The sequence below is a fragment of the Bos grunniens genome, chromosome 16 (genome assembly GCF_055505025.1).
Source record: "Bos grunniens cultivar Pamir isolate PY7600 chromosome 16, Bosgru_T2T1.0, whole genome shotgun sequence".
Taxonomy (NCBI): domain Eukaryota; kingdom Metazoa; phylum Chordata; class Mammalia; order Artiodactyla; family Bovidae; genus Bos; species Bos grunniens.
Window position 1 is genome coordinate 23,027,634 of NC_141180.1, and position 27,865 is coordinate 23,055,498.

At 42.6% G+C, this 27,865-nt stretch overlaps 1 protein-coding gene across 1 annotated transcript in view; it reads right to left on the bottom strand.

Annotated features, from left to right (window-relative positions):
* PAPPA2 (pappalysin 2) overlaps positions 1-27,865 on the bottom strand; it is a 315,881-nt gene that overhangs the window by 16,547 nt on the left and 271,469 nt on the right. The window contains exon 20 of the mRNA XM_086342421.1: positions 27,528-27,599. Coding sequence (XP_086198547.1) covers positions 27,528-27,599 — 72 coding nt within the window. The remainder of the gene's footprint in view (positions 1-27,527; positions 27,600-27,865) is intronic.

Below are 27,865 nucleotides of genomic sequence, written 5' to 3' on the forward strand. Positions count from 1 at the left end.
ATGATCAAGACATGGAGCCCTATAGGCTCTGTTCACGCTCTTGGAGGACAAGGAGGTGAAAGCCAGAGGAAACAGGCAGAAGTCAGAGGTGGAGGACCTGCCGCCAGAGACAGGGACAGAACACGTGAAACCTGGAAGAAGGCCTGGGGCTGATGGTGGGGTTCCTGCTCTGACTTCCAGCCTTCACCTCCCCCTGTCCTCGTCTCCTGGTTTTTCAGCCAGCCTGCAGTTCATGGGAGGTTGAAGCAGCCCGAGCCGACGGCGGGAATGTTCCACCGCAGCCCCCGACACGCGTGCTCGCCCCCAGGCGCCCCCGCCACACGCACTCTCCTGCCAGGCAGCTCGGCATTTCTTGGCTCCCTAAGCCTGCCTGTGGAAGATGACTGGGAATGCAGACTGTGGGAGGAAATGACAATATTCATTGTTTGGATTAAATATTTTTCTTGGCCCTCCTGTTGTTTGCTGAGCGTCTTTTTCCCCCCCTTCCCATTCTCTCTTTCTTTCCCTCCTCCCTCCCTCTACTTCTCTCTCTCCCCCTCTCCCTTCCTCTCTCTCTCTCTCTCTCACCTCTTCCTCACTAATCAAGCACACTGAGAGAAACTTCAAGGAGAAAGCAGAAACTCCTAGGGTGGGAAGAGCTGGTGAAGGAAATTAAAGTAGTTGACAAAGGCTTTTGCCATTCTGGTACCATAACCAGCTCTTCACAAGGATGTTTCACTTTGGGATAAATCTAAACCTACATTGCTTTGAGTTTGCGTAAGTCTTCTTGGGATATAACCCATAGCGCTTGTTTTCTCTCTTATTAGCTCCTTCTTTCATATATGTGCAATATGTGTGTATATATATGTATACACATATATACATAGGGCTTTCCAGATGGTTCAGTGGTAAGGAATCCACCTGCCAACGCAGGAGACGAGGGTTCAATCCCTGGGTTGGGAAGATCCCCTGGAGAGGGAAATGGTAACCCACTCCAGTATTCTTGCCTGGGAAATCCCATGGACAGAGGAGCCTGGTGGGCTGTAGTCCACGGGGTCACAAAGAGTTGGACACGATGGAGTGACTGAGTATGCACATATATATGCAAAAATATAATGCATAAATAACATATATCATTCTTATATAAGATAAATGTGTAAATAACAATCCCTAATATATAATGATTAGAAGACAGATATATAACCTTAAAATATGCGTTACAAGCCCGAGAAAACCATAATTGAAGACACATGTACCCCAGTGTTCACTGTAGCACTATTTACAATAGCTAGGACATGGAAGCAACCTAGGTGTCCACTAACAGACGAGTGGATAAAGCAGCTGTGATACATATGTACAATGGAATATTACTCAGCCATAAAAGGAATACATTTGACTTAGTTTTAATGAGGTGGATGAACCTAGAGCCTATTATACAGAGTGAAGTAAGTCAGAAAGAAAAATAAATATCGCACACTGACACATATATATGAAATCTAGAAAAATGGTACCGATGAACCTATTTTCAGGGCAGCAGTGAATGTGCAGACACAGAGATTTATGGACACCGTGAGGGAAGGGGAAGGTGGGAGGAATTGAGAGAGTAGCATGGAACGATATACATTACGATATGTAAAACACATAGCTAGTGGGAATTTGCTATATGACAAGTGAGCTCAAACCTGGTGCTCTGTCACAACTTAGAGTGTTGGGATGGTGTGGGAGGTGGGAGGGGGTTTCAAGAGGGAGGGCACATATGTACACCTCTGACTGGTTTGTGTTGATGTATGGCAGAAACCAACACAGTGTTGTCAAGCAATTACTCTCGAATTTAAAAACAAATGAATTTAAAAATACACGCTACATTTTATACACACACACACTCACACACACACATTCAATTTCTCTGGAAGCCCCAGGCAGAAACAGTGACTCTTAAAGGTAAAAATATTTTTACAACTAGAAATCGACACATAGAGATAAGATACTATTTTTATTTTATATTTGACATTTTCTGTGTATCAGGAGCTGTGCTATAAGGTTTGTATTCATGATTGTATTGAACCCTCACAACAACCCATTTTATACATGAGAAAAACCAGGGATCAGAGCTGTTAAGAAATCTGTCTCTAGAAAAGATGCAGAGCTGCCATCTGACACCCAGGTCTGTGCTATAAACATCTTGGGAGGCTTACTCTGCCTCCAACATCATTCACCATAAAATAATGATACCCCTCACTTCACTTTTCAGAACCGCATACCTGGTTCAATCTCTACCATAATTATGGGCGTGAAGTAGCCACTTTCTGGATGGAAAGTCAGTGTCACAGAGGCTCCTGAGAAGTGTTATCATCTTCAAAATATACGATGAGCCAGGCATGGAGCTATTTGATGGAATTCTGGAATGTCTATTTGATAGATACTTAGTGTGTCTCCTAAATACAAGCTATGACTAAGTATCTGCCTTAAAGAAGTTTTGGCGGCATCAGCATTGAATAGGGCAGAATCTGAGACAACAGGGGAAAAAAAAATCACAAGCTAATGCAGGATTAATTGCCAAAGGAATTAATGGCAACAATAAGACCTATAGAAGTTCAGAATAGGAAAGGGTCTGGGGCATTTCAGAAAGGCTTAATGGAGTAAATGGGATTAGACTTAATCTTTGAGGGTGGAGGATTTGGGCAGAGGAACCGGGAGAAAAATCCCAGCAGGAGGGCAAATATACGCCAAGATTTCAAATGGAAAAAGAAAAGATATATCTGTGGTTTTCTGCCTGGATTATTAATGGCCTAAGTTTGGAACTAGGTCAAAATCTCCATCTAGAGGAATCTAGTCCTTATCCCTGAAAAAAGTAGGGAGCAATGAAATCTGGGAGAGAGTGTGTGTGTGTGTGTGTGTGTGTGTGTAGAAGAAGAATATGGTAAAAGTTGTCTTTCAAACGCTGGATCTGGGGACAGTGCGGGGAATGTTTAGGAGAGAACTGGAGGGCTCCACAGCAGGTAGAAGTTGATCTCGAGCAGATAGGGACTGAGAAGAACAGAATTGTCTGGTCATAATATGCAACAGGAAAAAAGAAGGGAGCGGTCTTATGAAGGAAAATTGTCAGGACTCGGCAAGTGGCCACATTTGGTTAGAAGACCACGGTAATGAAGGTCTGTCTGTGACAATTTACTCAAATCATGATAAGCTTTTCTCAAAAAATTAGCTCATTGAGAAAACAGCTAGAAAGACTCCTCACTAAATCTAAGGATTGAGTCAAAACAAAACCTATCAGCAAACTCTATACTATCTCACAGTGAGAAGCTCTACACATCTTCTTTGTCCATTTAAACAAAGGCCCAGAGGGTCTCTCCTGCCCAACTTCTGCTAGGTTTTCCCCACAACTTGGCCGTGACTATTTTATCACCCCAAGTAATATTCAGGTCCAGCTAAGTTGAGGAATGGCAGGAGGGAGGTGGCATGTTTATTCTGGAATACTTTCTTGCCAAGAGTCATTTCTTTTAGCCCCGATCTAATTTTTAGTTCCTGTGTCTGCAAGGAGCTCAGTTTGTGTGGCTGGTTACTGTGGTTCCCATCCTCAACCTGTCACGCCATCCTGGGTTGTCAGCCTGGCTGTTCTGTTCTCCGTTAATTGGTCCATCCATCCAGTCTCACTTTCACCCATATGGAACCTATTCTCTGTGCAAGTGTCTTGTTTACATTCCCTTTATCTACGGGATGCTTGTCTGTGTATCTTATTCACTCATCCGCTGATCAGCTGCATCTGTTTCACAACATGTTCTCCAGGCTCACTTTGCTGGTCTCTGATCCTTGCTAAGCAGGCCTCCTCTTCTGGGGGCAAGCCTGCAAAGCCCAGGGAGAGATCCTAACAGGTGACCAGCACCCCACGTTCATCTCTCACCCGAGTTCCCTACAAATGCTGCATTGCTAGTTCGTGTGTTCTCTATTTGTTTATTTGTTCTTAATCTTCCTACCAGTTTAAGAACAGGGCAGGGATGGGATGGAATGGGCTGCCTGGGTTCATTTACAGCCTCACACTGCTCTAGCTGTGGGGATTTGGAAATGTAATTGAATCCTTAGCCCCCTAGTTTCCTCATCACGAAAACAAGAAGGATACGAATGGTAATAATTTCTCATAGAATGCACCTGGCATTCAATAAACATCCAATAATGTTATTAATTATACCATGGAAGCAGGAGTTATTTTTCTGTCTCCTGAGTGCAGCAAGCCTGCATACTCTGGGTATCCATGCTTCCCTATTGGTGAAAGTGGAAAGTAGTTCTTCAGAGGCGGCTACCAGAACGCCTGGTTATTCTTCTCTTGCAACTATGACCAGTAATACCAGGGATCTTACCATTAAACTTGCCCAACTATAGGGACAGAATGACTCTACATACATAACACAGCTTTCGCTCTGTGCTCAGTTGCCCATCATGTCCAACTCTTTGTGACCCCATGGACTGTAGCTCACCAGGCTCCTCTGTCTAAGGGATTCTCCAGGCAAGAATACTGGGTGGGTTGCCATTTCTTTCTCCAGGGGATCTTCCCAACCCAGGGATCAAACCCGCATCTCCTGTGTCTCCTTCATTGGAAGGCAGATTCTTTACCACTGCAACACAGCCTCAAGGCAGGCAAATTAAGCAAAGCTATCTGAAATACAAGTCATCTCTCTTAGGTTCTGTTGGATAGCTTCCCTGGTGGCTCAGATGGTAATGAATCTGCCAGCAATGTAGGAGACCCAGATTCAATCCCTGGGCCAGGAGGATCCCCTGGAGAAAGGAATGGCTACCCACTCCAGTATTCTGGCCTGGAGAATCCCATGTACAGAGGAACCCGATGGGCTACAGCCCATAGGGTTGCAGAGTTGGGTATGACTGAAGAGTTTTAGCACATAGCACAGAGGGCTCTCATAATGGAATTATTACCCTTACTAGAAGAGACACCAGAACTTTCTATCCCTCTCTGCCAGCTGAAGACACAGTGAGAAGGTGACCATCTGCACACCAGGAGGAGAGCCCTCTCTAGGAAATTGGATCAGCCAGCACCTTGATTTGGGATTTCCTGGCCTCCAGAACTGTGAGAAATAAGTGTCTATTGTTTAAGCCAGCTAGCCAATGCATATTGTAAACAGAAGACCAAGCAGACAAACACTCAAGATTTATTTAGTGAATTTATTACTTTAGCTTTTTTTTTTCCCCCTTTACTGATTTGTCAACCTAAAGAATTCCTAGAGATTTTTGTCTGAAAAAAGGAGCATGAAAAAGAGGTAAGAAGAGGACAAACAGGCAGGAAGCAGCTCTCAGAGGGAACCTAAAGAAGTTAAAAAGACCGTTGGTTTCTGCTATGCAGTAACAAGGCAGTTTTGCATGGGTTTGACCCATGAGTTAGGCACGCAGGGCCTGAAACCAGGACAGGTGAGCGAAGCCAACAACTTGGGCAACGGTAGCCACTCCAACTCAGCTCTAGTGTCCTCAGGGTCTTAAGTGGTTCCAAGGCCAGAGACCATTCCCAGAGACCTAACAGCACTGCAGACATGCACCACCAAGTTTAATATTTCCCACATTAGAAAGACTTCAATTGAATCTAATCTCATTTTTAATTAGTCCTCACATCGCCTGGTGAGGCAGATTAATATGATTATCCATATTCCACTGATGGGGAAAATGAAACAAAGGGCCATGCCTCAAGGTCACTTAGGGAATGAGCAATAAAGGTGAAAATTAAGCATTTTAAATTTCCCAGCTAGCACACAAGGGAGAGGACAGTGGGGAGTTGATTTCATCTCCTTTTGTTCAGAATCTTTCACATCTGGATAATGCATATTCAATTTACTACTTGGTTTCTCTAATTAAAAAATAAAGGACTCATTCTACTTCTGAACTCCAATATTCAATTTTCAATGCATAAGGAATTTATCAAGTATTCTATGCCAGGAGCAGCCCCAAAGAAAGGTAATAAAATGAGTATTACTTAGACAAATGTGAATATATATTGACTATTTATCCAATGCAGGAGACGTGTGTTCAATCTCTGGTCAGTAAGAGCCTCTGGATAAGGAAATGGCAACCCACTAAAGTATTCTTGCCTGGGAAATCCCATGAACAGAGGAGCCTGCCAGGCTACCGTCCATGGGGGTCGCAAAGAGTCAGATATGACTTAATGACTAAACAACAACATTGACTATTTATGGAATGTTCAATATTATCCTACATTGTAGGGGGTGTATATAAACACAGAAGACTAAAACATGATTTCTGTCCACTAGAAGCTGGTCCAATTGATCTAACTGAACATTCAAAATAGTAACCAATACAAATAGTACACACCTCTAGCTACATAGCTCAATCATTAAAGAATCTGCCTGCAATGCAGGAGACCCGGGTTTGATTCCTGGGTCGGGAAGATCCCCTGGAGAAGGAAATGACAACCTACTCCAGTATTCTTGCCTGGAGAATCCCTTGGACAGAGAAGCCTGGTAGGCTACAGTCCATGGGGTCACAAGAGTCGGACACCACTTAGCAACTAAATCACCACCACTAGCCGTGTAGACAGGAACCAGCTCTTTTCTTTGTTCCCCAAAGTAGATGTTTAAGCACCATGTGTTGATAAACTATTGGCTCAGCTTATTCCAGATCAAACTGAGATATTACTAGTGTGAGAGGCAAGCTCATAGTATCACCATACACCTCCCCTCCTACCATTCAGTTATTTCATCTTCAATCTCTCTCTCATAACCCATCACACCCTTCTACTGAAGAAATAATTTTGTATGCAGCCTCTTTTCACTCTTCTCTTTCTGCTTCCCCAGTTCAGTGAGGTGGCTGTTGCATTATTTTAGGTGAGAGAGGATAAGGTTCTGACTTCTGTGGTTCAAATTTGCCACCATGATTTTCTTCCTTAAATAGAAATCTTATCATCTTTGTTCTGTGACTGAGATGTTTAATGCTCACCTAATATCTGTGTGTTTCCCCGAACTCAGTTGAGGCCACGAGACCATGTTCTGGCAAATGGGAAGGCAAGCAGACTTAATGCACTACTTTTCACCCAAAGGACTCAAGAGTTATTGGCCTCTCTCTATATTTCTTCTCTGCCCTTTTGGAAGAAATCATGGAGACCACATTTTGAGAAGACAGAGGTGTGAGATGGAAGAAATAAATGCGTGCTCCAGAGAGTTACACCAGACTTCATGGGAGTAAGAAACAAATCCTTTGTCACGTTCAGTCACTTGAGATTTCTAGGTTCATTGGGGACCACAGCCTATCCCAATTAATTCATATTCTATTTATAAACCTCGACACTGGCTCCAGGATAAAATCTAAACTCATTAGCTCAGCACACAAAAACTTGAGTGATCTAGCCCTAACTGAGCTCTTTAACCCCCAATCATTCCACATTCCTTCATGTTCCCCAAGATCAGCTTCACAGAGCAGACGAATAATATTTTCTGTGATATGCCACTGGGATTTGGGGGTTGTCTGTTATAGGCTATGACTGTGGCAACATTTAAATACTATAGAGATTGGTATTAGAAGTGGGGTGCTGCCATCACAAAATCTAAAATGTGTGGCCCTGGTTCCAGAATGGTGAGTCAGGAAGCAAAGGAGCTGTTTTAAGAAGCTGGAAAAATCAGTTACTTCACCCATGTAGTGGGGAAAAAAATATTAAATGTTTCCTGTAGTTGTGAGAAAAGTTAACTGTTATAACTTGTATATCAGAAAATTTATTTAATAGCCTATTGGCTTTGGGAAAGGAGGATTTAAAGAAGAGTATTACCAGAGTTAGTTAGTGTTGGCTACCTTCATTTGATAAGGTGCTGCAAGAAGAGATGAGCTCAGAAAATGTTGCTGCTTTGCCAGCAGACTTGACAGGTAACATAAAGTACTAAAAATTCCAGGATTTGTAGTGAAAAACAAACTTATTTCTCATTTCCAACGAGCAAAAGATGAAACTGAGTAATACTTTGTATTAGAAATGCCTTCTAAGAGTGAAGTTAAGGACTAATCTCAGGCAAAGACCAAATCAAGGACTATTTCATCATTTGTTCACACTTTTAGTTGGATTTCAGTGGTACCTAGAAGATCCTTGTAGCTGAACAAAGCGACTTCTAGAAAAGAGACTAAAGACTTTATCAAACAAGACAAGCCTCATAAGCTCAGAATATCTATAATCAAATCGATATGAAGAGGTACATCTTGAAAAGACTGTGAGGCTAGCTCTTATAATATGGATTTGACTGAAATTAAATATATGCAAAGCCAAAAAAGTCTGTGAGAATTCAATTTCCAAAAGTAACATCAGCTTGTGTCAAAAGAGATCTGCTGCTAGAGAATTTTGATAGATTTTTGGATTCCCCATATTCTATACCAGAAGAAAGAAGTCTGAGAAAACGACTTAGTTTCCAATAGGAGGATGTTCCCTAGTGCTCTCTTCTTGTGACCCAAGAGGATAATAGAAAAGGAAGGATGTCCAAGAAAGCCAAACCAAGAGCCATGAATCAAAATGAACCTGGGAGTTTTACCTAGGGGGTAATCAATAGGCATTGAACAAGCAGCACTCTCTATTCATAGAGTATAATTTTTGCCACTTTTCTTGGAGGGATTTCAGAATTTTTGTGTTATGTGATTTTTCCTTTTTCTCCTTGAAAGGGGACAGTTACTGCGGTTTTCTTGTTTCTACTCTACTTTGCCATCAAGTCCGAGGAAGGAAGAGAATCTGTGATTTTATCACATCGGACTCGAGATTAAGAGAAGCTATCTTGTACCTGATGTAAATCATGTTATTTGAGATTTTTAAGCCTGATACTAGACTCGATAAGACATTTAGAGTATCTTGGGGTAGCGTGAAATAAATTTGAATATAACAAATGTCTGTGACCAAAGAGACTGACTGGAAGATATTGTTACATGCCCATAGCGCCTTCGGAGCTCTCTTCCTTTGCCAGGAATTCACTATCAGTAGAGTATAATTTCCCCTCCTACAGATTTTAAATGGAGCCATATGATTTGCCTTGGCCAATGGAACATGAATATATATGACAAGTGCTACATTTGACAAGAGGTTTTGAATGTCTTGGTATGCCTTTTCTGTTTTTTTCCTACTCATGCAACCCACCATGTGAAGAACATATACTGGGTATCTACTGACCCTGAAACTTTGAAGCCTGGGTCCTTGAGTGAGAGTTAGGTGGAGTAATCCAACCCCAAACCTAAGGCAGAACCACTTTAGCCAACCAGCAGATGAATGAGTGAGAAATAAACGTTCTTGATACAGGACATTGATATTTGAGGATGATTTGTTATGCAAAAGGGGCTTCCCTGGTGGTTCAGATGGTAAAGAATCTGCCTGCCATACAGGAGACCCAGGTTCAATCCCTGGGCCAGGAAGGTGATCCCCTGGAGAAAGGAATGGCTACCCACTCCAGTATTTTTGCCTGGAGAATCCCATGGACAGTGGAGCCTGGTGGGTTACAGGGTCCATAGGGTCACAAAGAGTCGGACGTGACTGAGTGACTAACACACACACATACACATAGTATAAAAAACTGGATCACGGCATCATACAATTTCCTTTCACATTTTTGCCTTTCCATATGTTTCTTTTTTTCCTTCAAAATTCACCTCAGATGGTTACCCCTCTGTAAGATCTTCTTAACACAATTGAGGCAAGTTATTTGCTTTACTCTCTGTGCCCCTATGTGACTTTGCTCATATCTTTGTATTATTACTCATTGAGTAGCAATTTGATCTTTTTACCTCTGTTGTATGCTGTGTTGGAAATTCCTTATTCATTTTTGTAATCTTGACACATACTTGGCACTCAGAAAATACTATTTTAAGTGAAGAAATGAATAAAGGAAACTGAAAGAGCGATCATAGTTTAGTGACCATGGTGTAAGTTGGGAGAAGAGGCTATGCAACTTGTGCAAATCCTAGCCATTGGGGGGAGCAGCAAGCTTTTAGATTGAGAAATGGTATGAAGCTCATATTAAAAAAAAAAAGAGCTGGATGAATTTGTTTTTTCATGTGTTGGAATTTGGAGCCCTAGATTCTGTAGCTAAGCTTGGAGAGGTGGGAAGATGCTTCCCATGCATGAAGTATTGTACATTCCTGGTTAGAACATGTTTTCTTTGGGGGTTGTTGTGGTTTCTTTCTTTTTTCTCTTTTCTTTCCTTTTTATTTTTTTCCAGCTTTGGAAGCATCTAATGTTTGCAATAACAACAACAAAAATATGAGGCTGGCCCAGTATGAATCAGGAGACAATCTGGACATGCAGTGGATGTAAGGGGTGGGAGGTGGAGGGAGGAAAGAAGAAAGGAAAAACAGTTGCCAGGAGCTTAACAGAAGAAAATGCCATGCACGACACATGGCTGGCACAGTGGGCAGCAGCATCTGGTCTAGATAAGGACCCCCGTGTGTGCTGCTGAGTGTACACGTGTATGTGCGTGTGCACGTGTAAGGAAACACCCAGGCTCTGGGCTTCAGGAAGCCTGCTCGTGGCTCCAGGCTCACTAGTCTGAAATGCTACCCTCCGTGGCGGCCTCTCACCGTGAGCTAGATCGGCAGCCAACTTATTCTTGCGAAGTATGTTGCAGACTAGAATGGGCTGTGGAAAACAAGCCCGAGAAAAGCCACAAGGGCCTCCTGACCCATTTGAATCTTATTCCTGCCAAGTCCTCATTACTGATCTCAAATAGGAAGGAAAACAATGTATAAGGCTGAAGAGGCTATGGAGAATCCACTGGGGAAAAAAGGCTTACTTAGGGTCGCTGGGCTAGAGGTGTCAGACAGGAAAGAGGCAATGAGTCTGTTTTCAAATTTAGTGCATGGTTTGGCGTGGTTTTTTTCTGTTGTTGTTTTGCTTCATTCTTGTTTGACATTCAAAGGCTTGTTTTCTCTCTTATTCTTGTTACTCTGTGCAATGAAATAGAGGTAAAATAAGGTGGAGGCCTTATATCCTCTATGGATAATGAGCACCCTCTCAAGGCAAGTGTCTAAGGAAATTTACCCCCAGCTGATAGGCTGGAGCTGGTATGCTGCCAGCAAGACTCAGATCTGAAATGTTTTTAGCCCTTTAAATAAGGTTATGGTGCCCAAGTGGGGTGCCTACACCTGGAAAGGTAGACGGAAAGAGACACAAAAACTTAGCTCAAAGCTGCAGGCCTGGGAAAAAAAAAAAAATCAGACTGAGTTGAAAGGAGGAAAGTGGAGGTTCTGCTTCTACTGGATTCCTGCTGAAGCTTTCTGCGTTCACCTCATGGAGAACGTTTGGCTTCCTCAGCCAGGACCTCCAGTGCGCAGCATGTAGCACATGTCACCCATCCCTGTTGGCATGCTTCAACCTGGTCTTGCTTCAGGTGACTTCTCACACAGGGATGATAACAATGATGATAATCCTATACACGTGTGTAGCACCCGAGTGTCTGTCAATGCTTTTGTAAACATCAGAGAGCCAAAAACAAAATTCAAAGTCATCCAAGGGAGATGTTATTTTCCCATAGGAGGGAAATGACTTTGTTTGAGATCACATAGCTAAGAAGAGAAGCAATCCATGGAACCAAGCTTTCTCTACCCATTGTACAAATAGCCTTCAAAGAGTTGAAGGAAATCTAAATGTCATCACTCACCCCCCAAGTCCCAAGACAGGGCCATGCTAACTACAGGCTTCTCTCAATAAAAAAAGAGTATCCAGTAAAAAAGAGTCTTAAAGGAGTCATAAAACTCAGGGTCTCTTGGCAACCTTTTTATTCTTCACAAGTTAGCAAAATTTTCCTTTTCCCCATAGTAATCAAGTTTCTTCTCCAGATCTTTACCCGACTGCCATCTTCTTCCCAATCTGTGGCTGCCCTTAATTGCTACCTCATTCATCCACTCAAGACATATTTATTGAACATTTACCCTGTGCCAATCACTGCACCCCTGTACTAAGCACTTGAGGTTTATCAGTGAATCAAATAAACAGAAAACCCTTCCCTGTAGAGCTTATATCCCAGTGAGGAATATTGACATTAAGTGTAACAAATAAAGAAGGCTGAGTGCTGAAGAATTGACGCTTTCAAACTGTGGTGCTTGAGAAAACTCTTGAGAGTCCCTCGGACAGCAAGGAAATCAAACCAATCAACTCTAAAGGAAATAAACCCTGAATATTCATTGGAAGGACTGATGCTGAAGCGCCAATACTTTGGCCACCTGATGCATAGAGCTGACTTATTGGAAAAGACCCTGACGCTGAGAAAGACTGAAGGCAGGAGAAGGGGATGACAGAGAACAAGATGGTCAGATGGTATCACTGACTCAATGGACATAAGTTTGAGGAAACTCTGAGAGATAGTGAAGGGCAGGGAAGCCTGGCGTGCTACAGTCCATGGGGTCAAAAAGAGTCAGACATGACTTAGTGAATGAACAACATAACAAATAATTATTTAGGGAATTAGAAAGTAACAGCCTTATTTTTATTTTTATTTATTTATTTATTTATTTTTTTTAACAGCCTTATTTTTAAAAAATAGGGCAAAGTGAGGGAGTGCTCCCTGGGCTTCCCTAATGGCTCAGATGGTAAAGATCTGCCTGCAGTACGGGAGACCTGAGTTCTATTCCTGGGTCAGGAAGATCCTGTGGAGAAGGGAATGGCAACCCACTCCAGTATACTTGCCTGGAAAATCCCATGGACAAAGGAGCCTCTCAGGCTACAGTCCATGGAGTTACAAAGAGTCGAACACAACTGAGTGGTTTCACAAGGGAGTGCTCTGGGGCTTCCCTGGTAGCTCAGCTGATAAAGAATCTGCCTGCAATGCAGGAGACCCCAATTCAATTCCTGGGTCAGGAAGATCCCCTGGAGAAGGAAAAGGCTACTCACTCCAGAATTTATTGGCTTCCCTGGTGGCTCAGAAGGTAAGAAATCTGCCTGCAAAGCAGGAGACCTGGGTTTGATCCCTGGGTTGGGAAAAACCCCTGGAGAAGGGCATGGCAACCCACTCCAGTATTCTTGCCTGGTGAATCTCCACAGACAGAGGATCCTGGAGGGCTACAGTCCATGGGGCTGCAGGATCGGACATGACTGAGCGACTAAGCACAGCACAGCAAGGGAGTGCTCTAGGTTGAGGGATGGGCAGAGAATGAGAGGACAGTTGTCATTTACAGTCAAATGATCAGAGAAGGGAAATTTGGAGGGCTGTGTACACCATAGCAAGGCCTCTGTATTTTACCCTGAATGAACTGAGGAATCCTGGGAGGGTTTTGGCAGAAGAGGCCCCTTTGGCTGCTGTGTTGAGAATAAAAAGTGCTAAAACAGGGGTAGGAGTGAGACCAGTCTGGAGGCTGTTGCGGGAATCCAGGTAGTAGAGGATGATAGCTCAAACCAGGGTGGCAGCAGATGAGATGGTGAAAAGCGATTGAACTGTGGATGGATTTTCAAGGCAGAACTAGTGGACTGAACTGATGAATTGGATGTGGAGAATGAGAGAGGGGGATTAAGATGACACCCAGGACTTTGTCCTGAGCCACAGGAAGGATAAAGTTGCCATCAACTAAGATGGGAAAGTCTGCACAGAGAAATGATAAACTGTTGCATATGAACTCCTTGAATTCTTAAATTCTGTTTGCTACTCTACTAAGAAATGGAAAAATACTACCACATTTACATATTTACTTCCATATCAATAAACAAGGGTGTCAGAGTCTATTGCAGCCTACCAATGTGAGCCAGTGAAGAACTCAGGAAAGGGAAGAATACCTGCCATCTAGCAGCCATTAGACTACAGCCACTTCCTAGGGTGGTGAGTCCCAAGGAACTTGCTGCTGCTGCTGCTAAGTCGCTTCTGTCATATGTGACTCTCTATGATCCCATAGACGGCAGCCCACCAGGCTCCCCCGTCCCTGGGATTCTCCAGGGAAGAATACTGGAGTGGGTCACCATTTCCTTCTCCAATGCATGAAAGTGAAGTTGCTCAGTCGTGTCTGACTCTTCAGGACCCCATGGACCGCAGCCTACCAGGCTCCTCCACCCATGGGATTTTCCAGGCAAGAGTACTGGAGTGGGTTGCCATTGCCTTCTCCACCCAAGGAACTTAGGATGTGGTAAAAACACAGAATACTGGCCCCAAATAGCTGAGGTGCCTATCAAAGGAATGACTTCAATGAGCCCAGACTCTTGCATCTTCCAATACATAGAAAAGCGTTAAATTCCTTGTCTGGGGTTATCTGGTTTTCTTTAATTAACAATAATCTTTTGATGTTCAGACTACCTACCCTTTATTATTATTATTATTATTTTCAAAATTTCTATATAACCGGGCTCCTCCCCCAGTCTCGGAGCAGTTCTCTCAAGGTTACTTGAGATGCTGTCTCTTGGGCTTGAAGTTCTAAAAGTCCCCGCAGAATAAAACATAACTCTCAACTTTTAGGCTGTGAATGTTTTTTAAGTCAGCACTACAAACTTTGTCTTCAGTCATTGTGCCTTCCTTCCCATCTGACTCAGAGCCAACAGTGTTTGTAATCCCTTCTATCTCCTCCTTACCTTGGGTCCAGACTTTTAATCAGTTTATTATCCACAGATAATATATTAAAGTTTCATTCATATCAAAAGTCTTTCCATAAACACTGTCTTCCACTTAAGTTATTGTTCATCTCACTCCTTGTACTGGCCAACTTTTGGAAACAATATTTTTATTTGCTGCATCCATGTTCTTATCTATTTCTCAACCTACTTCCCTCTCTCTGGTTCCACGGTTACCACTGTGTCTGGGATTACAGCAAATGTTGAAATCATAAGCCTAATTGTCTCTTGTCAATACTCAATTCATCTGTCCGCTCTTTAGCATTTCACACCATTTGCCATCTCTCTCCTCTTCCATGGTTTTCCTCTTAATACAACCATTCTCTCCTGTATTTCTTTCTACTTTTCTAATCATTCTCTATTCCCTTGACTAGCTTTACTTCCTCTGTTCTTCCCTGTATTACTTCCCTCCTCCCATGCCTTTTTTCTCCACCTCTCCCCATTCACATTTCTGGCATGATCTTATCCCCTCACCTACCTTTAATTATCATCCATATTTCCCTCATTTCTCAACAGGTCATCAACTGAGACTGTGTGACTGAACTCTAGACTTTTTATTTCCAACTCTACTAAACTCACTCTATCTAAAGCCAAGCTCATTATCTTCTCCTACAAGCCTGCTTCTTCTTCTTCTTTTTTTTTTTTACAGAGGTGAATGGCATCCACTATCCATCCAAGCACCAGGGAGTCAGATATAGATCTTCTTCGTCCCCATTGGCTGGGATTTTAGAATCGATTTCATATCTTAAAAGGAAAGCCCTTAGTCATGACTTCTTTCCATCCTTACCAAGTGGGGCTGAGTCTGGGTTCTCAACATCTCTCTCTTGAGATGCAAGTATTGTCTCCTAACCATTCCACTTATCACCTGTCTCTTCTGCAAGGGCTTCATCTTCAACAATTTTTCTACCTTATCTGATCTCTCAGCTTCCTGGAGATGCTCTTCAATACCATTGGAATAAAGTTGATCGTCCGAGTAGGGCAACATTCAAGCCATGTCTTCATCTAGCCTGAGCCCCATCAGCCTCATCTGTAGTCTCCAAAGGGTTCTCCAAACTTTCCCTGTGTTTCAAATCCCTGTTCCTTGTACACATACCATCCTCTCTGCCCACAGGGCTTTCAACTTTAACACCAACTAATAAAACCATCAAATCCTACAAAAGTGTCACTTTGCTGTGAAATCTTCCCCAAATCGTATGTCCCACACCCATCCTCTGCCTGTTCAGTAAGTAAATACAGTATCTTTCCTTTATTCCCAAAGAACTTTGAAAACGTGCCTCCCTCAAGTCAGAGTGGATTACCAGAGACAGGAGTTTCATCTTGATTCTTTTAACATCCCAAGAGTCATAGACTATACATGGACAATAAATGTATGTTCTGTGAATGAGTGCTTCTTTATCTAAATCCTACACTTTCAAGAGTTGAGCGCCTTGAAGACATTTCTTCTTGGCTCTAGGTTAAAATAAGAAATTAGAAGAGACAGTAGAGGGAAAAATACCAAAATAAGAAACATTGTCTCTATCAAGTGCCTCTGTTTTCCTCTATATCAGCATAAACCCTGTTGACGGGAATATTGAGGAGTGACGGTATATTGATCACTGCATATCTACTGCATTTCAGGCTTAGTGCTGGTAAAACATATGAACTGAATTTGTTTTTATATCTGCTCCTTCTGGAAGTCCCCTAATATGGGAATAAAGGAGTAAAGAAGGTGTGAAATCACAAGAGCAAAGAGGACAGGCAAGACCATGACAGCCAATGGAGAATCCAACAAAGTTTAAGAAAGTGGAAAGTTCATGAAGGAGTAGTAGCTGACAGAGCAGACCTGAGAAAACAGAAACCTAAATGCCTGAAATGCACAGAACACCAGAAAAACTCAAGAATTAGGATTGTCAAGTACCTCTGCAGGCAGCTATATAGGTGAGTGTTTGTGTGTGTGTCTGTGAGAGAAAGAGAGAGAGCAAGAGAGCATGTCAGAGAGCTCAAACCCCACCTCCTATATTAAGAAGTCCGTACATAATGCCACAAACGAAAAGAAAAATCAAGATTGGCAGTACAAGCATTATTAAACAGATATATGTGTGTGCGTATCTATCTATCTATCTATCTATATGTAGATATATATATAGACACAAATATACATGGGCTTCCCATTGGTGACTCAGTGGTAAAGAATCCGCCTGCAATGCATGAGACACAGGAGATGAGCATTCTATCCCTGGGTCAGGGAAGATACCCTGGAGAAGCAAATGGCAACCCACTCTAGTATTCTTGCCTGGAAAATCCCGTGGACAGAAAAACCTGATGAGTTACAGTCTATAGAGTCACAAAAAAATTGTACATAACTGAAGTGACTGAGCACGCATGCATGCATGCATAGATACAGATATTTATAGACATAATTTCCTGATGAAATTAAAGAATTAAGGAGGAGAAGCAAAAAAGACACGAAAGAGTTGTCTCTGCCTTGGGAGGCGAGGTTAGCCAGAGAGGGGCAGACACTGCCAGTTTTCAAAAAAAACCAGAGGAGCTAACTGGCTTTTTATACTAGGTACATGTATTACTTTTATAGAATTAAAATGAAATTAAAAAATATTACATGAAAATATGGCTAATAAGGGCAGAGCTGAGATTTAAACCCATTAGTGGTTGGGAAGATCCCCTGGAGAAGGGATAGGCTACCCATTCCAGTATTCTTGGGTTTCTCTTGTGGCTCAGCTGGTAAAGAATCTGCCTGCAATGCAGGAGACCTGGGTTCGATCCCTGGGTTGGGGAGATCCCCTGGAGAAGGGAAAGGCTACCTACTCCAGTATTCTGGGCTGGAGAATTCCATGGACTATATAGTCCATGGGGTCACATGACTTTCACTTTCACTTTCTAAAATGTGTATCCTTTCTGCTATGCACACTATTTGCTCCAATTTGCCAATAATTACAATCAGATTGGGACTGCTACCCTTTTATTGTTCACTATGTCATTATAGGGTTAATCACAACAAACTTACAAACATACACAACCACATACACATACATGTATATAGGTATACATATGTACTTCATATAAGGGCTTCCCAGATGGTGCTAGCAGTAAAGAACCTGTCTGGCAATGCAGGAGACATAAGAGACGTAAATTTGATCCCTGGGTCTGGAAGATCTCCTAGAAGAGAGCATGGCAACTCACTCAGAATTCTTGCCTGAAAAATCCCATGGAGAGAAGAGTTTGGCGGGCTACAGTTCATAGGTCACAATGAGCTGGACACAACTGGAGTGACTTAGCATACACACACACATGTACTTCATATGTTTTAAAAAATTAAGTATGAGACTTAAAAAAACCTTTTATCATTCAGTTGCTACCAAAAGCAAGTACTGAAAAACAGAGATATTACCTTGCCAACAAAGGTCCATCTAGTCAAGGCTATGGCTTTTCCAGTGGTCATGTATGGATGTGAGAGTTGGACTGTGAAGAAATCTGAGTGCCGAAGAATTGATGCTTTTGAACTGTTGGTGTTGGAGAAGACTCTTGAGAGTCCCTTGGACTGCAAGGAGATCCAACCAGCCCATCCTAAAGGAGATCAGTCCTGGGTATTCACTGGAAGGACTGATGCTGAAGCTGAAACTCCAATACTTTGGCCACCTCATGTGAAGAGTTGACTCATTGGAAAAGACTCTGATGCTGGGAGGGATTGGGGGCAGGAGGAAAAGAGGATGAGAGAAGATGAGATGGCTGGATGGCATCACTGACTCGATGGACATGAGTTTGAGTGAACTCCAGGAGTTGGTGATGGACAGGGAGGCCTGGCATGCTGTGATTCATGGGGTTGCAAAGAGTCAGAGATGACTGAGCGACTGAACTGAACTGAACTGAATAAAATAATTTCACTTAAAGGAATATCTATTTTAGTAGGATAAATTAGAAATGACTTTTCTGAAAGAGCTTGTCAATATGACTATTTGATAAAGGATATGCAAATGACCATGAAGGTAAATGGTAAACTAATCAACATTTTATGAACTTTAAGAACAGTCTCAGTGAACATATTTGAGTCATGCTTAGACTGCATTTAAAATATATTTTAGGAACACAGTGAGAAATGGAATCTTTCCTGTCATATCAGTAAACAAGAACGTCACAGTTCAGTTCAGTTGCTCAGTCATGTCTGACTCTTTGTAATACCATGGACTGCAGCATGCCAGGCTTCCCTGTGCATCACCAACTCCTGGAGCTTACTCAAATTCATGTCCATCGAGTCAGTGATGCCATCCAACCATCTCATCCTCTGTCATCTCCTTCTCCTGCCTTCAATCTTTCCCAGCATCAGGGTCTTTTCCAATGAGTCAGTTCTTCACATCAGGTGGCCAAAGTATTGGAGTTTCAGCTTCAGCATCAATACTACCAATGAATATTCAGGACTGATTTCCTTCAGGATTGACTGGTTTGATCTCCTTGCAGTCCAAGGAACTCTCAAGAGTGTTCTCCAACAGCACAGTTCAAAAGCATCAATTACCAGTTATCAGAATCACAGTTACAAGCGATTGCAGCCCCCCACTGTGAGTGGTGAACCCTGAGGGAATTCAGAAAGGAGAATACCTGCCATCTTTGACTACACTAAAGCCTTTGACTGTGTGGATCACAACAAGCTGTGGAAAATTCTTCAAGAGACGGGAATACCAGACCACCTTACCTGCCTCCTAAAAATCTGTATGCAGGTCAAGAAGCAACAGTTAGAACCAGACATGGAGCAATGGACTGGTTCCAAATTGGGAAAGGAGTATGTCAAGGCTGTATATTGTCACCCTGATTATTTAACTTATATGCAGAGTACATCATGTGAAATTCCAGGCTGGATGAAGCACAAGCTGGAATCAAGATTATCAGGAAAAATATCAATAATCTCAGATACGCAGATGACACTACCCTTATGGCAGAAAGTGAAGAACTAATGAGCCTCTTGATGATAGTGAAAGAGGAGAGTGAAAAAGCTGGCTTAAAACTCAACATTCAAAAAACTAAAATCATGACATCCATTCCAATCACTTCATGGCAAAAAATGGGGAAACAATGGAATTAGTGACAGACTTTATTTTCTTGGGCTCCAAAATCACTGCAGATGGTGACTGTAGCTATGAATTCAAAAGACGTTTGCTCCCTGAAAGAAAAGCTATGACAAACCTAGACAGCATATTAAAAATCAGAAACATTACTTTGCCAACAAAGGTCCAGTCAAAGCTGTGGTTTTTCCAGTGGTCATGTATGGATGTGAAAGTTGGACAATAAATAAAGCTGAGCGCTGAAGAATTGATGCTTTTGAACTGTGGTGTTTGAGAAGACTCTTGAGAGTCCCTTGGACTGCAAGGAGATCAAACGAGTCAATCCTGAAGAAAATCAGTCCTGAATGTTCATTGGAAGGACTAATGCTAAAGTTGAAACTCCAATACTTTGGCCACCTGATACGAAGAGCTGACTCATTGGAAAAGACCCTGATGTTGGGATAGATTGAAGAGAGAAGGAGAAGGAGATGGGGATGACAGAGGATGAGATGACTGTATGGTATCACCGACTTGATGGACATGAGTTTGTGTAAGCTCCAGGAGTTGTTGATGGACAGGGAAGCCTGACGTGCTGTAGTCCATGGGGTCACAAAGAGTTGGACATGACTCAGGGAAAACACAGGGACACTGGTTCCAGATCCCTGAGGTGCATATCAAAGGAATGACTTCAGTGAGCCCAGACTCTTGCATCGCCCCATACAGAGAAAAGCTCTAAGTTCCTTGGCTTGGGATATCTGGTTCTCTTTAATGAACAAAAAAACTTTTTAAAAACTTCTGACATTCAAGCTACCTGTCTTTTGTTGCAGAGCTTCTACATAACCTGGTTCCTCCCTTTGCTTCCTTGGAGCAGTTCTATCAGGGTTATTTGAGATCTGCCTCCAAGGCTTGAAGTTCTAAAAATTTCCACATAATAAAACATAACTCTGAACTTTTAGGTTGTATGTGTATTTTCAGTCGATAACCATTAGAAATCTTAGTGGAGAAAGGCCTTATAAAAAGAGGAAAGGGATAGAGTTATTTATGGATAGAATCAGGTTTTATTTGCTCACTGCTAATTCTTATAAGTGTCAGACTTTATTTTGGGGGGCTCCAAAATCACTGCAGATGGTGACTGCAGCCATGAGATTAAAAGACACTTACTCCTTGGAAGGAAAGTTATGACCAACCTAGATAGCATATTCAAAAGCAGAGACATTACTTTGCCAAGAAAGGTCCGTCTAGTCAAGGCTATGGTTTTTCCAGTGGTCATGTATGGATGTGAGAGTTGGACTGTGAAGAAAGCTGAGCGCTGAAGAATTGATGCTTTTGAACTGTTGGTGTTGGAGAAGACTCTTGAGAGTTCCTTGGACTGCAAGTAGATACAACCAGTCCAATCTAAAGGAGATCAGTCCTGGGTGTTCATTGGAAGGACTGATGCTAAAGCTGAAATTCCAATACTTTGGCCACCTCATGTGAAGAGTTGACTCATTGGAAAAGACTCTAATGCTGGGAGGGATTGGGGGCAGGAGGAGAAGGGGACGACAGAGGATGAGATGGCTGGATGGCATCACCGACTCGATAGACATGAGTTTGAGTGAACTCCAGGAGTTGGTGATGGACAGGGAGGCCTGGCATGCTGCGATTCATGGGGTCACAAAGGGTCGGACACAACTGAGCGACTGAACTGAACTGAATTCTTATAATCTCAGCATAATGATTAGAAAGCACCTGGACAGATGAAAGAAACTGTAGAATTTCCATATTATTTTTATAAGCAAGTAATATTTCAATTGTCTGCAAACCTGGATTACAAATGAAGACTCAAAAGAGCAGTACAATAAGGAAAAGTACAAAGTAAATCAGAAAACGGGTGTGGTTGGAAGAGAAATAGGGAAAGCCTATGTCACAAAGGAATTAACAGAGTGAGAAAGTGGCCCACCCAGGAAGCTGGAGAAGACAAAAGGAGCAAAATGTAGAAAGCCCATCAGGCTGTCACAGCCTGGTTCTGCAGGAGACTTAGACAAACATAAATTCTCATGAATTTTGCTAATCTAGAGGAGGTTTTACAATTTGCATGGTTGTGCTTTTAATGTTTCTTTCTTTTCTTGTTTTTGGAAAGCAGAGGGGGAAAAACACAATGGTTTTAGTTTTCAATATGAAAACCTAGTCCTAATTAACATTTGCAGTCCAATTTTCAGAGATTTCAGCTGGAGGATCTAAAGTCAAGCCCTGGACCCAAAGGGGACTCTGGACAAACCTAAAGCCATGCCCAGATCTCCAGCCTGGTGCAGAGATTGCACAAAACTGGCAGAGACATTCACAAATAAATCTCAAGGGGACTGGAGTTTGGCAGCCAGTGAGCCTGTAAGACAGTTCCAATGTAAGCTAATTTTCATTTTTTTTCTCTGGATTTTAGCACGTCTAACACATATTTAGATTTAGATTTGTGTGAACCCACACAATTCCTACCAGAAGTGGAGTAGCTATACTCATTATTGGCTGTTAGGTCATTATTATTTCTACCCTAATTAACTCCTTTCCACTCAGATACTGAAGAACTTGGCAAGAATGTAAAAGAAAAGTAAGCTCATATGATTTGTCTTCTGAGAATCAAGGGAGGGGTTGATTATTATGTCTGATTTGTAAACAGCTAAAATGTGGCACAGAGAAGTTTAATTGTTGGCTGTTATTTAAATGACAAAATATCAATGAAAAGGAAATAAAGAGAAGTTAAACAACTTTGCAATCACACAGTGCCTAGAGTGATAAAATTTGGATTGGAACATTTGGTTTTCTGAATACAGGTATCCTCAAAAAGACTCACTTTTCTCTTTTCAATAAGGAATTTATAAAGACATACTCAGGTGACTGTTTTTCTTTTTTTTCTCAGAAAGATCAGTAGCAATTCCATGAGTTCACACTTCAAAGATCAAGTTCTGGGCATGTATTAAAAAAATGTTGTGACTAGTGATGAAAAAGGCATTACTAAAGCACAGTAATAGAGATAAACCATACAGATAGAAAGGATAAAAGTTCAATAAAAAATGGCTGAATAGGGGTTACTATGGGACCGAGTGAAGGCTTATATTTTTAAACCTTAGTCCGAAAGGACCACACATCAGGTAGAAACCCGTAACAATCACTTACTTCTTGGGTATTTATCACATGCAGGCTAACCTGTGAGCCTCTCCCACCCCCATCTCCCCCCACCCCATGATCAGAGATGCAGAATGATCAGAGATGTAGGCAGGCATTCTGCACCCAGGTATAAAGCACATCTCTGTAAAGGGGCATTTTAGTCTGACTCTCGCTCCTCTCTACCCCTCTGGGCTTAAAGTTTGGGAAAGAAGAAAAGGTGCAATAAAAACTTGATTTTCATGCCATTATTTCTACCCCATGTATTATATATAGGCCCCCACATCCTAGAGGTACAGCAGGAAACCCAGACAGTGCCATAAGTGATCCTGAAGCACATTGACACAGCTAACAGGGCTACCATCTGGAATACGAATAACAAAAGAAGGGAAGAGAGAAGGCCAAGACGACACAGAAGAAAGAATCTAAGGAATGGTGGAGCAGATGGAATGAATTAGTGATGGAAGCATTGTTGATATCAGCTACCAAATGTGTAAAAACAATACAACTGCCCACCTACACTTAAGTAAATGCAGTCAGTGAATAAGAAATAAAGGCTAACCAAGAAGGCCACAGATCTGAACTGGAGTTCGTTAAGAGAAAGACTCATGGGTATAATCAAGTTCAAAATGCATACAGAAGCGAAAAGTCCCAGTAACAAGGGAGATTTGCAGTTATTTCTGAAAAATCATCATGATCTACATTCTTCTGGGGCCACTTTGAAGGCCCCAAATGACACCTGGCCCCAGGTCCATCTCCATTGTTTACTGAACCTGGTATCTGATCAACAAGTTTAAAAGATAAATTGTATCCATCTAACTGTAAAGCTGAGGAAACAATTCAGAAAAGTCAATGGACTCGTCCAAGAAGCATGTACCAAGGGATGAAACTGAGGTTGAAGCCTGCCTCCAGACTCCTGACAGCCTCCCTCGGCTCCTCCAGGCTGCCCTCGTTGCAAGGCTCTCCGATTCTAAGCATCACAGGGTTGTATTCTCTCCTGGTCCTTCTACTCCTTCCCTACATTTCTCTCCACTGCGCTACTCTTCAGAAAACTGATACTATCTTTCTCAATTTGAGATGCTCAACTCTCTCTGCTTGCCTGTGAAGGGGAAGAAGCAGGAGTCACTGAAGAATTAGGCCTGTGCTTTTCAAGGGAATAACACACATCCTATCACTGCTGCTGCTGCTGCTAAGTCATTTCAGTCGTGTCCGACTCTGTGCGACCCCATAGACGGCAGCCCACCAGGCTCCCCCGTCCCTGGGATTCTCCAGGCAAGAACACTGGAGTGGGTTGCCATTTCCTTCTCCAATCCTATCCCTAGGAGCTCACAGATTGTTGGAAGGATGGACCTGTCATATAATCTTGAAATAATGTGATAAGTGAGATGACAGTCATTTACAAGGATATATATAAGAATTTATAGGAGAAACAGTAGCATGCCCAGAGAAACTTACTTGAAACATCCCCAAAACTCTTTAAAAATTTTCTACAGTTTATTGGAAGCCTCTAGAACATCAATTAACCATATCCATCTTCAGTATATAATAATACTCATAAGACTTATGGGTGTGTGAACTGTTTCTTGAGTCTTAATATTTATATATTGTTTCAATAAGATCCCATCCTTACATGCTGATGTATATTGTTCCTTAGCCAATACTGCAACAAATATGTTACATTACATGCAAATTACACAGCACCTTAAAATCAGTTATTTCACTTGATTCTCACAGAAGCTTTGAGACAAAGCCAGACAGATACTGTACGCAGTTAACAAAGGTAGACTCAGAATTTGAACCTAATTCTGACATCATTCTGCTTCGTCCTCCTGCATGACTCCCTTTTTGTCCAAAAAGAAAGAGCACAACTCTACAAGAACCTGCAAAAGGTTGAAGAGAGACTATCAGAAATTGTAAGCCAAAATGGGTGCTGCTGGGAAGCACAATGAACTTGCAAGAGATACATGCTCAAAGAAGAAGTAGAGCCAAAATGTAGGCCAATGGGCACTCCATGTTAATTATCCTACAGGAAGTAAGTTAGTCATTTCTATCCAAAGGGAGGCTGAAGTGTGGCCTTTATTTCCTTTGCATTCCCTAGAGAACAAGATGTTCTTAATTTAAGTGGAACCTAGGACTGTACATTTTGTTAGAATTCATAAATATGACTTTTGGGAAGGAAAGAAGAAAAGGAAGGAAGGAAGGGAGGGAGGGAGGGAAGCAGGAAGGGGAAAAAAGACAGAAGATAACACTTATATGATCTGACAGTATTATGTGTTCATGGATGCAGTGACCACTCACTTCAATTATCACCCCACAAAATGAGGAAAACCCTCCCCGCTACAATAGGTCAGGAAGGTCCCCTGGAAAAGGGATAGGCTACCCACTCCAGTATTCTTGGGCTTCCTTGGTGGCTCAGATGGTAAAGAATCTGCTTGTAGTGTGGGAGACCTGGGTTCAATCCCTGGATTGGGAAGATCCCCTGGAGGAGGGCATGGCAACCCACTACAGTATTCTTGCCTGAACAATTCCCATGGACAGAGAAACCTGGCGGGTTACAGTCCATGGGGTCTCAAAGAGTCAGACACGATTGAAGGTCTAAGCATATTTTATATATTTTTATATATATATACACACACATAATTATAATTTATTTACATTATTGCACAGCAAAAACCAAGACAACATTCAAAAGCAATTTTCCTCCAATTAAAAAGAATTAAAAAGTAATTAAAAAAAAAAAGAATAAAAAGCACAGATTGATGGGCCCCACCCCCAGAGCCTCTGATTCAATAAGTCTGGGATGGGGCCTGAGAATAGGCACTTTTAACAGGTTCCTGCTGCTGCTGCTGCTAAGTCAGTCGTGTCCGACTCTGTGCGACCCCATAGACGGCAGCCCACCAGGCTCCCCCATCCCTGGGATTCTCCAGGCAAGAACACTGGAGTGGGTTGCCATTGCCTTGTCCAATGCATGAAAGTGAAAAGTGAAAGTGAAGGTTCCTAGATGACGCCAATTGTGCTTATCCATGGGTCACACTTTGAGAACCCCCGGAGTAGGGGTACCAACAGGTGTGTGGTGGTCAGTCCTCGTCTGTGCCTGATAGTAGTTGGGTGGTGGGGGGTCATAAGAGGGAACACAGTTTTGTTCTTCATCGCATCAGCAAAGGAGCTGAGAGCAGCCTGGGATGCTCTGGATACCACAGCATGCGCTGGGTTCAGTGTGGAGGGAGGACAAAGTGGGAAAGCTGTGTGTTGTAACCTTCTGGGAAACACCGAAGCCAGGTCCAGGGCCTGCTGTCTACCCTCCCTCTTGCGATCATGCGTGGAAGCACCAGAAGGGAATTCTCAGGATACCTTTGATCTCGTCCCAGTTCTCCAGTCTTCTGTCTGTTTATCTCCCTCCTTCCCTGGCCTCTTCTTCCCCCTTCTTACCCCCTGCTTGGGGGATGAGTCACTCCCCCTCCTCTCCTCCCCACTGCCATCTGTTTTTCTAATGATGGCAGAAGATGAGCTGTTTTGCTGGCTGACACCGTAACAAAGCACACTCCAAGCTAGCGTTTCTCCTGATGCACTCTCCCCACGCCAGTTTACTGGTATCATTTCCCCACCCAGTTTTCTCTTTGTCTCAAACCCCACCCTTTTCCCCCCTTTGGCTTCACATAGATCCCAGTTTCCCAGAATTAAATCAAGAGAAACAGAGATACAGAAGAATGGAGAGAGTTGGGTGTTTATGACTGGAGGGTGCTGAAGTCAAGGGCAGTTAAACAGCTCCCTCTGGCACTCGAGGTGCAGCCAGAATTATCGAGTGTTGCTGCTAAGTGGCTGAATTACTTCCAGTGAGAGGTCTGGATAACAAAGGCTGTTGTGACTGAGACTAGAGTACTTGTATTTGTTACTGGCTATTCCCTGGGTACAAGAACGTGTGTGTGTGTGTGTGTGTGTGTATCCATGTCAGGATTCCTTTGTCATGCTCTGTGAGCAAGGCTCTACCTCATTCTTGACTCTTCCTTGTAATAACTTCTCTTAATCTAGTCAAGGAATTCACAACCCCCTAACTTACCCCCTGGTAGGGGGATGCCCTGAGTGAAGAAGTAAACAGAATTTCTTGAGTTGGTAAAAATCTAGTTTGGGTTAATCACCAGTGGACTACAGGTCCTCCTCAGAGGTTGCAAACTGAGATGCCTGCGTGACCCCGACAGTTGATGTCAATGAGAGAAGCCCAGGAGGTGAGAAGCTACAGGGAAAGCTAAGGACAGTGTGAACTGGAGGGCAGCGGCCCTTCTGGCATTCTAGCTGCCACTCAGATCCAGTTAATTGTTGCCATAGTTGCCAGATATTCTTGTTTTTCAAGAGAAAAATCTTTGCACAGATTTTATATTTATTTGGTGTATGTAAAATGTTACCTATACACATACGAATTTTGTGTGGAAATCCCAATTTTTAAGCATTAGCAACCAAAACAAAATTTTTTTTAAGACACTGCCCTGGCCAAACCCCTGTCTGTGGGCCATCGAGCTGCAAAACTCTGATCTAACTAAGCTCCAGTGAGGCCCAGTTAGAGAATCCCAAACCATAAATCATTCTGACTTGCGTTTAACTTTATTTTTTATTAAGCAATTTAAAATGGAACCCTGGAAATTTTGCCTTAAAAAAAAAAAGGCAAAATCAGAAATCCTAATATCTGTAATTTGGGGATTATGGAGCTACATGTAAGAGATTGAACAGAGGGCATCGGAGCAGAGAAAGGGCAAGATACTGAACCAGAAGGACTCAAATCTCTGTGAGTTGAGCAGAGCAGAGAGTGCTGGTCTGGGTTTGAGGGAGGGGGGGTACCTTACCTCGCAGGACTGGATGCAGTGGATCAGGAGGGGGTCTGGGTGCCACTGACGCCGCCCAGTACACATGATGCTCTGAAAGGGAAGAGGGAAAGAACAGAAAACCAAAGCTGAGATACCTGGTCAGTGAGAGGAAGGGCAAATTCTGAGCTTACTCCATCAGCCCAACCCCCTCCCTGAGGAACGAGCCCCAATCAGGCTGCACGAAGAGGTCAAAGGCAGCTGCCCAGTCCTTCCCTTGGAACTGCTAATCCAGCTGGATAGAGCCAAGGTAGAAACTCTTAGCAAAGGGAAGTTTTCATCCTCTTCAATGTCTTCACCCTCCCAGAGCTATTAAAATT